Source organism: Saccopteryx bilineata, chromosome 12 (assembly GCF_036850765.1).
Source record: "Saccopteryx bilineata isolate mSacBil1 chromosome 12, mSacBil1_pri_phased_curated, whole genome shotgun sequence".
Taxonomy (NCBI): domain Eukaryota; kingdom Metazoa; phylum Chordata; class Mammalia; order Chiroptera; family Emballonuridae; genus Saccopteryx; species Saccopteryx bilineata.
Window position 1 is genome coordinate 24148171 of NC_089501.1, and position 13174 is coordinate 24161344.

Here is a 13174-nt window from a genome sequence, read left to right on the forward strand (position 1 = left end):
GTTTAGGAAGTAGAATCAATAGATACTATATATATAATAGGAATGTGTATTATATATAGAAAATATGTATTATACAATAATGCACATATATATAAATCATGTCTTCATGTCATTCCTCCAATAATTTGATTTTGTTTATTTAAACTACTTTTAAAATACTGAGAAATGGAATCATTGGACTCAATGGATATAAAAAATAAATTACCTTAAAAGTTCAAGTGATGCTTAGAACTACAATCATACATTTTATCAGCCTGACCTTCGTTACTATGTATTCCCAAGATATAGTGATTGTATCAATCTTTTTTTTTAATTTTTTTTATTTATTCATTTTAGAGAGGAGAGGGAGAAACAAAGAGAGAGAGAGAGAGAGAGAGAGGAGAGACAAAGAGAGAGAAGGGGGAGGAGGAGCTGGAAGCATCAACTCCCATATGTGCCTTGACCAGACAAGCCCAGGGTTTCGAACCAGCGACCTCAGCATTTCCAGGTCGATGCTTTATCCACTGCGCCACCATAGGTCAGGCTGTATCAATCTTTTAAATTACGTACCCATGTACTACATAGGCTGCTTCAAGTGAACGTGCAATTAAATAATTCTATTCAATAAAGTATGTGTCAGAACCATCAGAAATTATAGCTCTCGATAATATCCATTTATTCAATGTTATCAGTTGTACAAGTTTATGCAGATTTTGTAGAGATCTGTGTTGAAGGATCTTTTTATTGATAAGACTACTGATACTGATAGTTCTGGAGGGTAAGAAACATGTCTCACTATATCACAATGTCATCAAGTCATTTTACACTTTTTTCTAGTAAAGTGATAGCAAACAGTTCAGTGGAACCATTGCTCATACTAGAATAGCTAACTTTTCATGACATAAATTTTAAAGTTTAGTATTATATTGAAAACATTTCCAAATAAAATTTTGGACTTAAAAAAGTATACAGGATGTAGCTTTCTTTTGATGCAAAAGTTACAGATTGAGAACAATGATAGAAATATTTTAATGATGTATTATGCCACTAATATATGTTGTAAGAACCATAATAAAAATTAAGAAAAAAAAGGCCTGACCAGGTGGTGGTGCAGTGGATAGAGCGTGGGACTGGGATGTGGAGAACCCAGGTTTGAGACCCTGAGGTCGCCCGCTTGAGTGTGGGTTCATCTGGTTTGAGCAAAAAGCCCACCAGCTTGGACCCATGGTCACTGGCTTGAGCAAGGGGTCACTCGGTCTGCTGTAGCCCCACAGTCAAGACACATATGAAAAGTATCAATGAAAAATTGATGCTTCTTATCTCTCTCCCTTCCTGTCTGTCTGCCCGTCTATCCTTCTCTCTGTCTCTGTCACAAAACAAAACAAAAAACAATCTAGTAAAATGTAAACTATGAAACTGTGAGCAGAGAATAATGAAAATTTGATTGTATTTGTTTATCAACCTAACACATTGCCATTGTGAAATCTAGATAAATATATGCGAGACTTCTAAGAGAAAGAAAAGCTCACGTTTGTTTAAAATTATCAGAATATCAGTAAAAATGGAACAGTAAGACAAGGTATGTGGTATTAATATGGTAGAGCAAGGATCATCTACCATTCTTTGACAAAATCCATTTACAGTACAGTCAAGTTCTGACACCATGATAATTACCAACTCCTCAAAATTATTAAAGCCTATTAGCATATACAATAACCTTTGAAAGATTTCTATTAAAGATAATGAAAAATTTTAAAAGGCCACTGAGAATTAAAACTGACTATTTCAGATGTGTTTAGGTTTGGACATATAAACAAGAATAATCTGTATTCAAATAATTATTTAAAGTGCTTTCAATCATGAACAACGACATCAAAGATTCGGTAAGGGAGACAAACTATACTCAGTGTATATGTGATTCTCTGTGACATACTATTACACACCGATCCTTTAATCATTTGCATACCTGAGATATTGGTTGTCACATTGATGGCTGTGGCTGGCCCGAAGCCTTTGACGGTGCTGGCTCTTATGAGAAACTGGTATGTGGTCCCAGGATGGAGGTGCATAAAGACATGGTGTGTACTGTTCCATAAATTTGATACAGTCTGTGGAGGTCCAGCCACCGGAACCGCAGGGTCAAAAGATCTTATGCTGCTGTAGCTAACCTGTATAAAAATTAATTTTCTGTTACATATCTAATATGTCACAATACATTTTAAATAAACTCTTTTAAATATGATAGTATCATAAGCATCTCTGTGGAGTGAATCACATTTTTCCCCCCACTTCTTTTCCTTTTCACTTTGATATGGTTCCATGTCTATTGTCTATATGATTGAACCAATATACACCAATTTTCTTTTATCAAAAAATAATTAATGTACTTAAGTACAAAAACATAATCTTGTGGTTAAATATTGTAATGCATTTGAAATATAGAACACGTTCAACAAATGTTTGTTCCAATTTAACTTAATCTATACTTTGTTCAAGTTCCATAAATTTCACGTACATAGTATTCAAGTATGCTAATATAGTCACACACTGTAAGACTGGATTAGTGGTTCCATTCCCATGCTGCACTCTGAAGCCTTAGAGATTTAAGCATTTTATACTTTAATCAACACTAACTAAGCAGGAAGAGAACTACACATTTGTACAATTTAAATGATCTTTTCTTCCTTTAAGAATATTATATTAAAATAAGACAATAATTTACATTCAAAGTTTAAATATAGTCAGGTTTATAATTTTTTTTGGTATTAATCTGTCACTATGAAACAACTGACATTCAATGGCCTTCTCTGAATCACATTATGAAATTATTTTCTACATTCTTATTCTTTACAACTATCATTAATCTGCTTGAGAAGGCGAAGCCTGTTTTTCTAACACAACCACAAAAAAATCACACATACTTGCATTAAGAATTTGGAAATTCTAGGGCCATACAATATATGTTTTGATACTAAATGTGGGCATCAAAGAATGTCAGATTAAAACAAAGGAGAAATAATGATTGTAATCGCTTAAGTCTCACTTATTTTTTTCTTTACTTCCCTCTAACCCAGGGGTCCCCAAACTACGGCCCGGCCCGTGGGCCACATGCGGCCCCCTGAAGCCATTTATCCGGCCCCACTGCACTTCCGGAAGGGGCACCTCTTTCATTGGTGGTCAGTGAGAGGAGCATAGTTCCCACTGAAATACTGGTCAGTTTGTTGATTTAAATTTACTTGTTCTTTATTTTAAATGTTATATTTGTTCTTGTTTTGTTTTTTTTACTTTAAAATTAGATATGTGCAGTGTGCATAGGGATTTGTTCATAGTTTTTTTATAGTCCGGCCCTCCAATGGTCTGAGGGACAGTGAACTGGCCCTCTGTGTAAAAAGTTTGGGGACCCCTGCTCTAACCTTTCCTTTTATCCTCCCTTTAATCCACATGTAAATTAACTTCCTTGTTCTCCCAATACCTCATATTGAGTGATGACTCCATTTGGATCCAAAGGCTCTTTCCAGTTCAAGAAAATCTTATTTTCAAAGGATGTTCCTTGAAGAGAATTGACTGGTACAGGGCCAGGCACTACAAATACATATTTTGGTTTTTAGAATTCTTACATTGGAAACAGAAAAAGTAAATTATGTAAACTAGGAAACCAAATACAAAATACATAAAGTAAATAAAAATGTGTCCTTAAAAGAAAATAATAGTGCTGACCAGTTCTCCGATTTTAATATCTGGAAATTGAAAGTAAGTCTGTAAGCTCCTAATATAGAAAGTGTACAACTACAAAATTACTTTTATTCAATAGAATATTCTATCACCTTAGAGAGCTGATAAATTGTGTAGTCTGATTTACTCTGTTGTATACCTCTAATAACAAGAAAATCTCATTTGTAATTTGTTTCATGAACAAAACTGTATTTCCCTGAAAGATATTTTGAAGATTATAAGCCCCGAAAGAGTTTCTATAAACAAAGTTCATAAAATAATTAAACAACAATTAATTCTCATTAGGCTCAAAAGTGTAATCATGTAGTATTGTATTGAAATGCTCCACAGTCAGTAGCATTAAGCTATTTAACAGATAAGAAAACTTTAAACAGATAAGCTATTTAACAGAAACTTGAAGAAGTGATCTCATTTGTCTGAAGTCAAATAATTAGAAGATAGCAAACCCATGACTAGAACTTGGGTTCATAGAACTCTTAGTACTCTGTGCTGCCAAACCGTAAGGTTATTACCAAAGTTCCTGAACTACCAAGGCCATCACAGGGATAGATAAACGGCAGAAATGGGATTGTGTAGATGACCCTGTCAGCTGGCTATTTATCACCCTTTCTTCTTCCTTCTGAAAAGAATCCCAACTCTGCTATGTAATTCATGTGACTCTGAAATCTCACCCATTTTTAATTCTGAAACAGATTCTGATTAATCAAAACAAATCAATGGATAGTATTTCCTTGGTTACTCTTAACAAATCACAAAGTGGGCATATAATCTAAAATGGTTCAACCAGATTAAATGGAAGCACTTAGCCTGACCTGTGGTGGCGTAGTGGGATAAAGCGTTGACCTGAAACACTGAGGTCGCCTGTTCGATACCCTGGGCTTCCCTGGTCAAGGCACATATGGGAGTTGATGCTTCCTGCTCCTCCCCTTTCTCTCTCTCTCTCTCTCTCTCTCTCTCTCTCTCTCCCCTCTCTCTGAAAATTGAATAAATAAAATTTAAATGGAAGCACTTATATTCTATACTTAAGGAAGTTTTCCCTTCCTCCTTCTCTCTCTCCCTCTCTCTTTCTTCTAGCATGAAATCAAGGGCACAACTTTTCCCAATTTCTATTGGCAGCGCTTGTGACCAAAAGTCCTGGTCCAAAGATGAAACAATATATGAATTGCATGTCATAGATATGGAGACAACTTGGCTTCTTTAATATTTCTGAGCCATTGAGCTACTCAACTCTGAAGTTTACCTTCTTTATGAACTTATATAAATGTTCTATGTTTTTAAATGTCCACTGACAGTCAATCTGATTTTTATAGGTATATTTATTAAATTTCTATAATTTAAGAAAGACATGTTGATTATATATTTTTAAAAAACTGCTAAAGTGAATAGGTTCAACTATAATTACTTCAGTCTTTTAAATGAAATTCACTCCTTCAAAGCTAAGAATCAAAACAGTATTATATTATATTTGTTTATCACTCAACAATTCAAATAACTAATTTTGAAGTGTCAAGTGGTCTGACAAGATTTGAAGAACCTTCATCCCAGTCCTTATGTGCAAATGTCATATAACAATTAATACCCAATGGCAGCAATGATGACAGGTCAACCTCTATTGACAAAATATAAGGCACAAGATACTTTTGTTATTGTATATATTTATATATATATTTTTAAATATATAGTTACCATGTATTCACATACTGCTTGTTTTGCTAACGCTTAAAACTATATCCTCTCACTTTGTTTAAAAATATTTTTTGATTGAAAATATTGACCTCGCCTGACCAGTCGGTAGTGCAGTGGATAGAGCGTTGGACTGAGATGCAGAGGACCCAGGTTTGAAACCTGGTCCCTTGGCTTGAGCTCGGGCTTACCAGCTTGAGCACGAGCTCATAGACATGACACCACGGTCGCTGGCATGAGCCCAAAGTTTGCTAGCTTGATGCCCAAGGTTGCTGCTGGCTTGAAGCCCAAGGTTGCTGGTTTGAGCCCAAGGTCACTGACTTGAGCAAGGGGTCACTCACTCTGTTGTAGGACTCCAGTCAAGACACATATGAGAAAGCAATCAATGAACAACTAAGGTACCACAATGAAGAAATGAGGCTTCTTATCTCTCACCCTTCCTGTCTCTCACTATCTGTCCCTCTTCTGTCTTTGTCACAAAAAAAAAAAAAAAAGAAAAGAAAATATTGGCCCAATATTACATAAGTTTGGCTTTTAATTAATATTTTTCTGTAACATAACATTTCAGTGAATTTCACACATGATATTATCTAAAAATGTAGTTTCAATAAAGCAATTTTGTGAGGGATGAAATAAATTAAAAATCACTAGATCAAAGGAAGTGCATTGTATTGTGGCTAGCTAGCAGCACCAAGAAATTCTGAATGACATGTCAAAAGAGTAAGATTAATTTCAATCTACAAGGAGATGATGAATGATGTTATGACCTCTGGGACAGCCAACATAATTTGGCACATTAAAAATAAATTAATAATGGAAAGAAACTGACAGTAAACAGAAAAGTTGCCACCACTAAACTCCAGATGATCTGTTCCCGTATCTGTCAGATGAGGGCTCAGGGAAAAATTAACGAAAGGCACGTAGGAGTCAGCCTGCTCCACAGTGTTGGCATGGACTATGTAATTTATCAAGGCAGATGGCCACTATACGATGTGGCAGCTACTGAGGCTTCCATAAGCATTCGTTTGTTTTCAAGGAGTATACCTGCTATTTCCATTCTACTCAAATGACATAAGCTTATAAATATAAACAAGGAAAAAGTCTGTCTTCACTTTCCCGTTCCTCTCAAACACAGAAGGTTGTTGGGAAAAAGAGGAGACAAAAATGCCAGTTAATTAGTAAACTTTTATATGATGGTATATAATTAATAGCTGTGTTCACCAAACACAATTTGCTACATAAATATTATAAAATGGCATGGATGTATTTCAAATTGTTCACAAGCAGGGGCAGTTTCAAATGTTTGCATAATTCTGCATTGAGAGGGGGCAGAGTAAAGAATAATCTCCCCGGAATGTGTGTATTTCTCTGCTCTTCTTACCCAAGTTTTATTTTGTCAATTGGATTTACTGCAAGTGCCCAAGGTCATATTTGTAAGAGGGAAAAAGTCTGTGGGAATAATTATGGCTAAGACGGTTTCATATTACTGATCTTACAGTGGGACAAGTATAGTGGACAAAAGAAAGACCTCAATTACTTTCTACAATTGAAGGGAGACCCTGTCCTCTCATATATATATGTCTATATGTACCTATAATTTGCACAAATACAAAATAAAATTACTGAGACCATCATCATGGCAGTCTTTCTATTGCAGCGAATGTCACTTCACATTTCCACATCAACAACTTCTAATGGAGATAGAATGCTGACTTTTATTCCCCTGCTTGTGATTTACTTGAGAGCTGTTTCAGCTATTTTTTTTTTTTTGCATATAAGGAATTCCTTTAAACTATAACTCTCAAAATGGAAAAGAGAAAAAAAATAATGAATGGGGGTGGGTCAAGATTATATTAAAGAAGAATTATAACCTTTAAAATATAATAAATGTACACTTAAAAATAGCTTTGTAATAGCAAAAAACTTTTCCCAAACCAGACTTTTCTGCAGAGCCAACTTCTTACTATTGATCTTTATCAATGCTGGAAGAAAAAAATGAAAACAAAATCTCATACAAAAAATTCTACCCATGCATTAAAAAATGTATGCAATAAATTAAATATAAATTCTACCTTCGGGTTCTGGTGGGAAATCATTCTAGCTATGCTGTCATGATTTATGGATTTCCACAGAATTCTTCTTATGAAATTATATTTTTCTATTAGATGGTTGATAATTTATTCTTTTTCTATGTATATAGAGCAGCAATAATTTAGTAAAACTGACTTAATTAGATTATCATATCCCATCAATCTTTGCAACAATAGATGACAACTCAGATATTCTGCCCACCTGCAGAAACACTTAGACACTTCAAGCGTTTTATGTAGAAACTAGAGCTCACATGGGCAGACGTAAAAACCGAGTTACTTGCAAATATGTCATAGAAAGTTTGTACTTCAATCATCTAGTCTCATAAATAAAGTAAAAGATAAGTACAACTTCATAGTAGAAGAAATTAGTTCCTGATTATACTTTGAAATAACATATATGTCAATATCATTAAAACTAATTTAAAATGCTTTAAAGCAGAGGTTAAAATAAAATTAGGATATCAAAATGTCATTTTACTTTTAAAACACTGTTTCTGGATTAAATAATAATACACAGTCATGAGGATGATCAATTTAGGGAATAATTTAAAATTTCACAATAATTCACTTCCTCATTATTAATCTAGTCATATGTGTATGCTAAAATATATTTAGCAATCTAAAACAATATGAAAAATATTATATAATCCTGACTGCATTCTTTGGTTTGTGGGAAAGAAAGGTAAGGTAAAAACTATACCAAATATACCATCAAGATGAATCATATTGCTATAGAGTGAATGGCTAAAGAAGCACAAAACTCATGTAATTTGATCTAAAATTATAAATGAAGAAATCATGTGTTTTTTTAAAAAAAGTTTTGTGCCAGTAATAAAACGTGAGTACAGTCTTATTACTAAAAAATTGGGTTACACAATATCTAGTATATTTATTACAACTTGTGAAATGAGAGAGAGATTTTTACAAGGCCTTAAAATCTACACTTGGATTTCCCATCTATGAAAATACTATGCTAGCCATTCTTTCTTGCATTAAGCATGTGTTGAGGTGTGCTGTGCTGTGTAAGTAGGGGTGGGGGGAGAGGGAGGTGATATGGATGCTTCAATTAAGTGCTAATTCAAACATGATAGCTAAAGTAATCATGTTTGACTACTTCAAACATGGCAAAAGTACATTTGTCATTAAGCCTTAGGTTTATTCTTTGATGTCTTAGAAATATGAGAATAGCCCCATGCATAATTTGAAGACAATGTTAATTTTTTTCCCTTCACAGTCTGAGCTAAATGAGATTAAAGAGTTTTTACTTCCCTTTATTACAAGTAAGTACAACAGGACAAACCCGGGTCATTTCAGCTTGCCAGAGTGATAAGGACAATTTCTAGAAACTGTGGTACATTGATAGAAATTATGGCAATCTCATACTTACTTGATAGGCATCAAAATCTAAGCCTAAAGTTCAGAGCTGGAGGGAAATTGGAAACACTTGGATGTGAATTCTATCCTTCTGACACCCAAATAAATACAAAACATTACCTACAAGTTATTCGAGAAGAATTTTAGCAAGGGATGAAACCTTAGAGACCATCTACTTTGAACTTTTTATATGGAGATGAGCAATAGAGAAGTAGAGGGATGAAAGGATTTGCTAAAGTTAAAGTTATTGAAGCCAGAATAGAAAACTCATTCATCACTCCTATAGCAGTTCTGCCTGAATTCACTATATAGCCCTTTCCTCCCTTACATACTTACATTTATAAAAAAAAAAATTGGAAATGAAATATCTTATATTAAAAGAATATATTATTGCTATTATTAGATTATCATTTGCACACCTTTTTTTCTATAGGATACATTTTTGTTGAATAAGAAAATGTATTCACATTCACACTGACATACTATAGTGCTACAGCTGGTGTGTGTTACATATTATAATATCAATAGAAATGTTTGTTTCTATTATTTAATAGTTCAGAAGTAACACATAGAAATTGGGTTCAATTACTCAGGTGGTAATAAGATGAATAAAAGATAATAGTTTGCCAATATCTGATTAGGTTTAAACTCTGGCCTTCTTTTATATTCAGACTTTTGTAATGCCATATAAAAATGAAGGGAATAGGTAAATAGTGCTCTTTTCAAATGTTAAGGAAAATGAAAGCTACTGCTGTTGGTTTGGAAATACAAAATACTAAACTTTTAACCAAGTGCATTTTACCAATAGGTGATCAAAACATAGCCATGAATAGTGAAAACATTTTTTTTTAAATTAAGTGAACGGCAGGGAGGCAGAGAGACTGCCTCTGCATGTGCCCTGCCCAGGATTCACTGGGCAAGTCTCCTACCAGGGTGATGCTCTGCACATCTGGATCAGCTGCTTCGTTGCTCGGCAACCTAGCTATTTTAGTGCCTGAGGTAAGGCCATGGAGCCATCCTCAGCACTCCGGGGCCAACTTGCTCGAACCATTCGAGCCATGGCTGCAGGAGCAGAAGAGAGAAAAAGAGGGAGAAAGAGAGAGAAGAGGGAGGGGTGGAGAAGCATATGGTCGCTTCCTGACTGGGAATCAAAACCAGGAAATCTATACACCAGGCCAATGCTCTACTGCTGCCAACAGGCCAGGGACATGAAAAACATGTCTGAATATTTGATAAGAAAAACATTACTTTCCATTTTGTGTAGCTGCAACTTCTCTTAACATTTCATGAAATGTTAGAGTTACATCTAGTATTTGATGCTACTATGAAAAATATTAAGCTTTCTTAATAAAGGCAAATTTCAAAGTTAACCTTATTAAGAGTATTTAGCAGATTTTAGAATCCATTTCAAGTCTGGGTCCTCTAGGAAAAATTTTAAGCATTTATATATTTTTGTTAGATAGTCCCCATTAAAAAAAAAAGAAAATATGAACATACCATCTTCATCAGTTTGAATAATTGTCTCTTCACTCTCCTTCCTGCCTTCTGGATTGGTTAGGATCATCTTGAGGCTGACGTTTGTATAAGGTGGCAGATGGTTCACAACATGCTGAGGGGCTTTGGGGTCCATGTCCAAACAGTCTGCCTTGCTCTCGTTGTGACCACGGAAGTAATGGTAGCAGATAGTGACATTAAAAGTGTGGCAACGAGTAATGTTGTAACCCAAGGATTCCCAGTCCACAGCAATGCGCCTTGCCTGTATCTCAGCAATCTTTAAAGTTTTGGGCGTTCGCATAGGTTCTGAAACCAAAGACACAGAAAGCTGTCAATATTACAATGAATAATCTTAGAAAAATAAAACACTGATCATGATATATATATATACAAACCAGGAAAATTTGAAACTCATCTTTTATACTAATTTTCTTACTCTTAATTTTATCCAAGAAAATTTGGTTAATGGCTATATTTACTGATAGAAAAAGAAGTGAAATGCAAAATGTCAACAATTCATAGTACTCAGGATATGGTGCAATAATAGACCTGAATATGTGGCCACGATGCCTTTATAGTTGTTGCTGTTATTACTGCCCATTCACCATCGTTTGTTCATCATTATTGAGCAAGTGAGTTAGCTAATACATCATAATGGATAAGAGTCAATATGTTCTGCTCTGAGATTTGTCATGTCACTAAGCCATGCTGTATACTAATTAGTCTAACGGTAACACTAAACTACCACTTACAAAAGATGACGCAGATATTAATTAACATTTATTACTTCAGTAATGATGTTGTTCATCAAAGCAGAAAAATATTGAAAAAAAACTTCAAGAAAACATATGGATATTTCCACTATCATGTTTCCTTCTTGATCACTTTCTAACTTTTTCCAGGAAACACTCAGGTCTGACATTCCATTTACTGTCACCCAAACCAAACTGGGAGGGGAATATTCATTCAGTTGGAAATAGAAGTAGAAGTAAACTCTCCAAAGACTGGATTTCATCTATTACTGCTTCCCAAGTGTATTCTTTCCTCATGCAAGACTAACTTTAATCATCAAACTTAATCAAAATAATTACTCTATGAAAGTCATGACCATTGCAAAGTCTACAATAGTAAACAAGCCAACACACAACACACATTAATATATTGATTAGACAAGAAGATTAAAGTCAAGATCAAGGTCAAAGCCATGTTGAGTTGTTGGGGTCCTAAGTCACTATAGATAGTCATTGCTCTTGCTAAATGGAAAGCAGTAGCATAAAAAATATTTTAAAAGTCCAATTTGGTGTTTTTATAAATTTTCTTGAGATTAAAATCTCAATTTTGTAATAATAATCAGCACAGTATATAGATGGCTAGTTCAAAGTGAAATTTCAGTTCAATGTACTTGGTGTGAAATCTGAAATATACTATGGTGGCCACTTAATTAAAAACCTCAAATCTACAAAAAATACATTATTTATAAATGCAAATTAACTTTTGGTAGAATCTAAACGCTTGGATTTAAAGGCTATCTGCCGGTCTTCTCATTGTTCATAGTATCAGGTCTCCCTATTTTATTACTTTTGTTGTATGTGTTCTACCTTCAGTACTATAAGTATGCTGGAATAGTTTCAGGTCTTATGTGTAGATCTTTGATCCATTTTGAGTTAATTTTAGTACAGGGGGACAAACTGTAGTCCAGTTTCATTCTTTTGCATGTGGCTTTCCAGTTTTCCCAGCACCATTTATTGAAGAGGCTTTCTTTTCTCCATTGTATGTTCTTGGCCCCTTTATCAAAAATTATTTGACTATATATATGTGGTTTTATTTCTGGACATAAGACCTGAAACAATAAAGTACATAGAAGAAGACATAGGTACTAAACTCATGGACCTGGGTTTTAAAGAGCATTTTATGAATTTGACTCCAATGGCAAGAAAAGTGAAGGCAAAAATTAATGAATGGGACTACATCAGACTAAGAAGTTTTTGCTCAGCAAGAGAAACTGATAACAAAATAAACAGAAAGCCACTAAATGGGAAATGATAAGGGCCTAATATCCAAAATATACAAAGAACTCATAAAACTCAACAACAAACAAACAATCCAATAAAAAAATGGGAAGAGGACATGAACTTCCCAGGAGGAAGTACAAATGGTCAACAGATACATGAAAAGATGCTCATCTTCTTTAGTTATTAGAGAAATGCAAATCAAAACTGCAATGAGATACCACCTCACACCTGGTAGATTAGCTATTATTAACAAGACAAGTAATAGCAAATGTTGGAGAGGCTGTGGAGAAAAAGGAACCCTCATCCACTGTTGGTGGGAATGTAAAGTAGTACAACCATTATGGAAGAAAGTATGGTGGTTCCTCAAAAAACTGAAAATAGAACTACCTTATGACCCAGCAATCCCTCTACTGGGTATATACCCCCAAAACTCAGAAACATTGATACGTAAAGACACATGCAGCCCCATGTTCATTGCAGCATTGTTCACAGTGGCCAGGACATGGAAACAACCAAAAAGCCCGTCAATAGACGACTGGATAAAGAAGATGTGGCACATATACACTATCGAATACTACTCAGCCATAAGAAATGATGACATTGGATCATTTACAGCAAAATGGTGGGATCTTGATAACATTATACGAAGTGAAATAAGTAAATCAGAAAAAACCAGGAACTGCATTATTCCATACATAGGTGGGACATAAAAGTGAAACTAAGAGACATTGATAAGAGTGTGGTGGTTACGGGGGGAGAGGGAAAGGGGGAGGGGGAGGGGCACAAAGAAAACAAGATAGAATGTGA

The 13174-nt window shown here is 34.6% G+C and overlaps 1 protein-coding gene across 6 annotated transcripts in view; it reads right to left on the reverse strand.

Moving 5' to 3' along the window:
* The window catches only part of PTPRK (protein tyrosine phosphatase receptor type K), a 591572-nt gene that overhangs the window by 127826 nt on the left and 450572 nt on the right, over window positions 1-13174 (reverse strand). For all 6 annotated transcript variants that reach the window (XM_066248523.1, XM_066248520.1, XM_066248518.1 and 3 more), the window contains exons 8-10: window positions 10359-10661; window positions 3452-3561; window positions 1946-2147 (exon numbers count right to left, since the gene is read on the reverse strand). In XM_066248523.1, the coding sequence (XP_066104620.1) occupies window positions 1946-2147; window positions 3452-3561; window positions 10359-10661 (615 nt within the window). The remainder of the gene's footprint in view (window positions 1-1945; window positions 2148-3451; window positions 3562-10358; window positions 10662-13174) is intronic.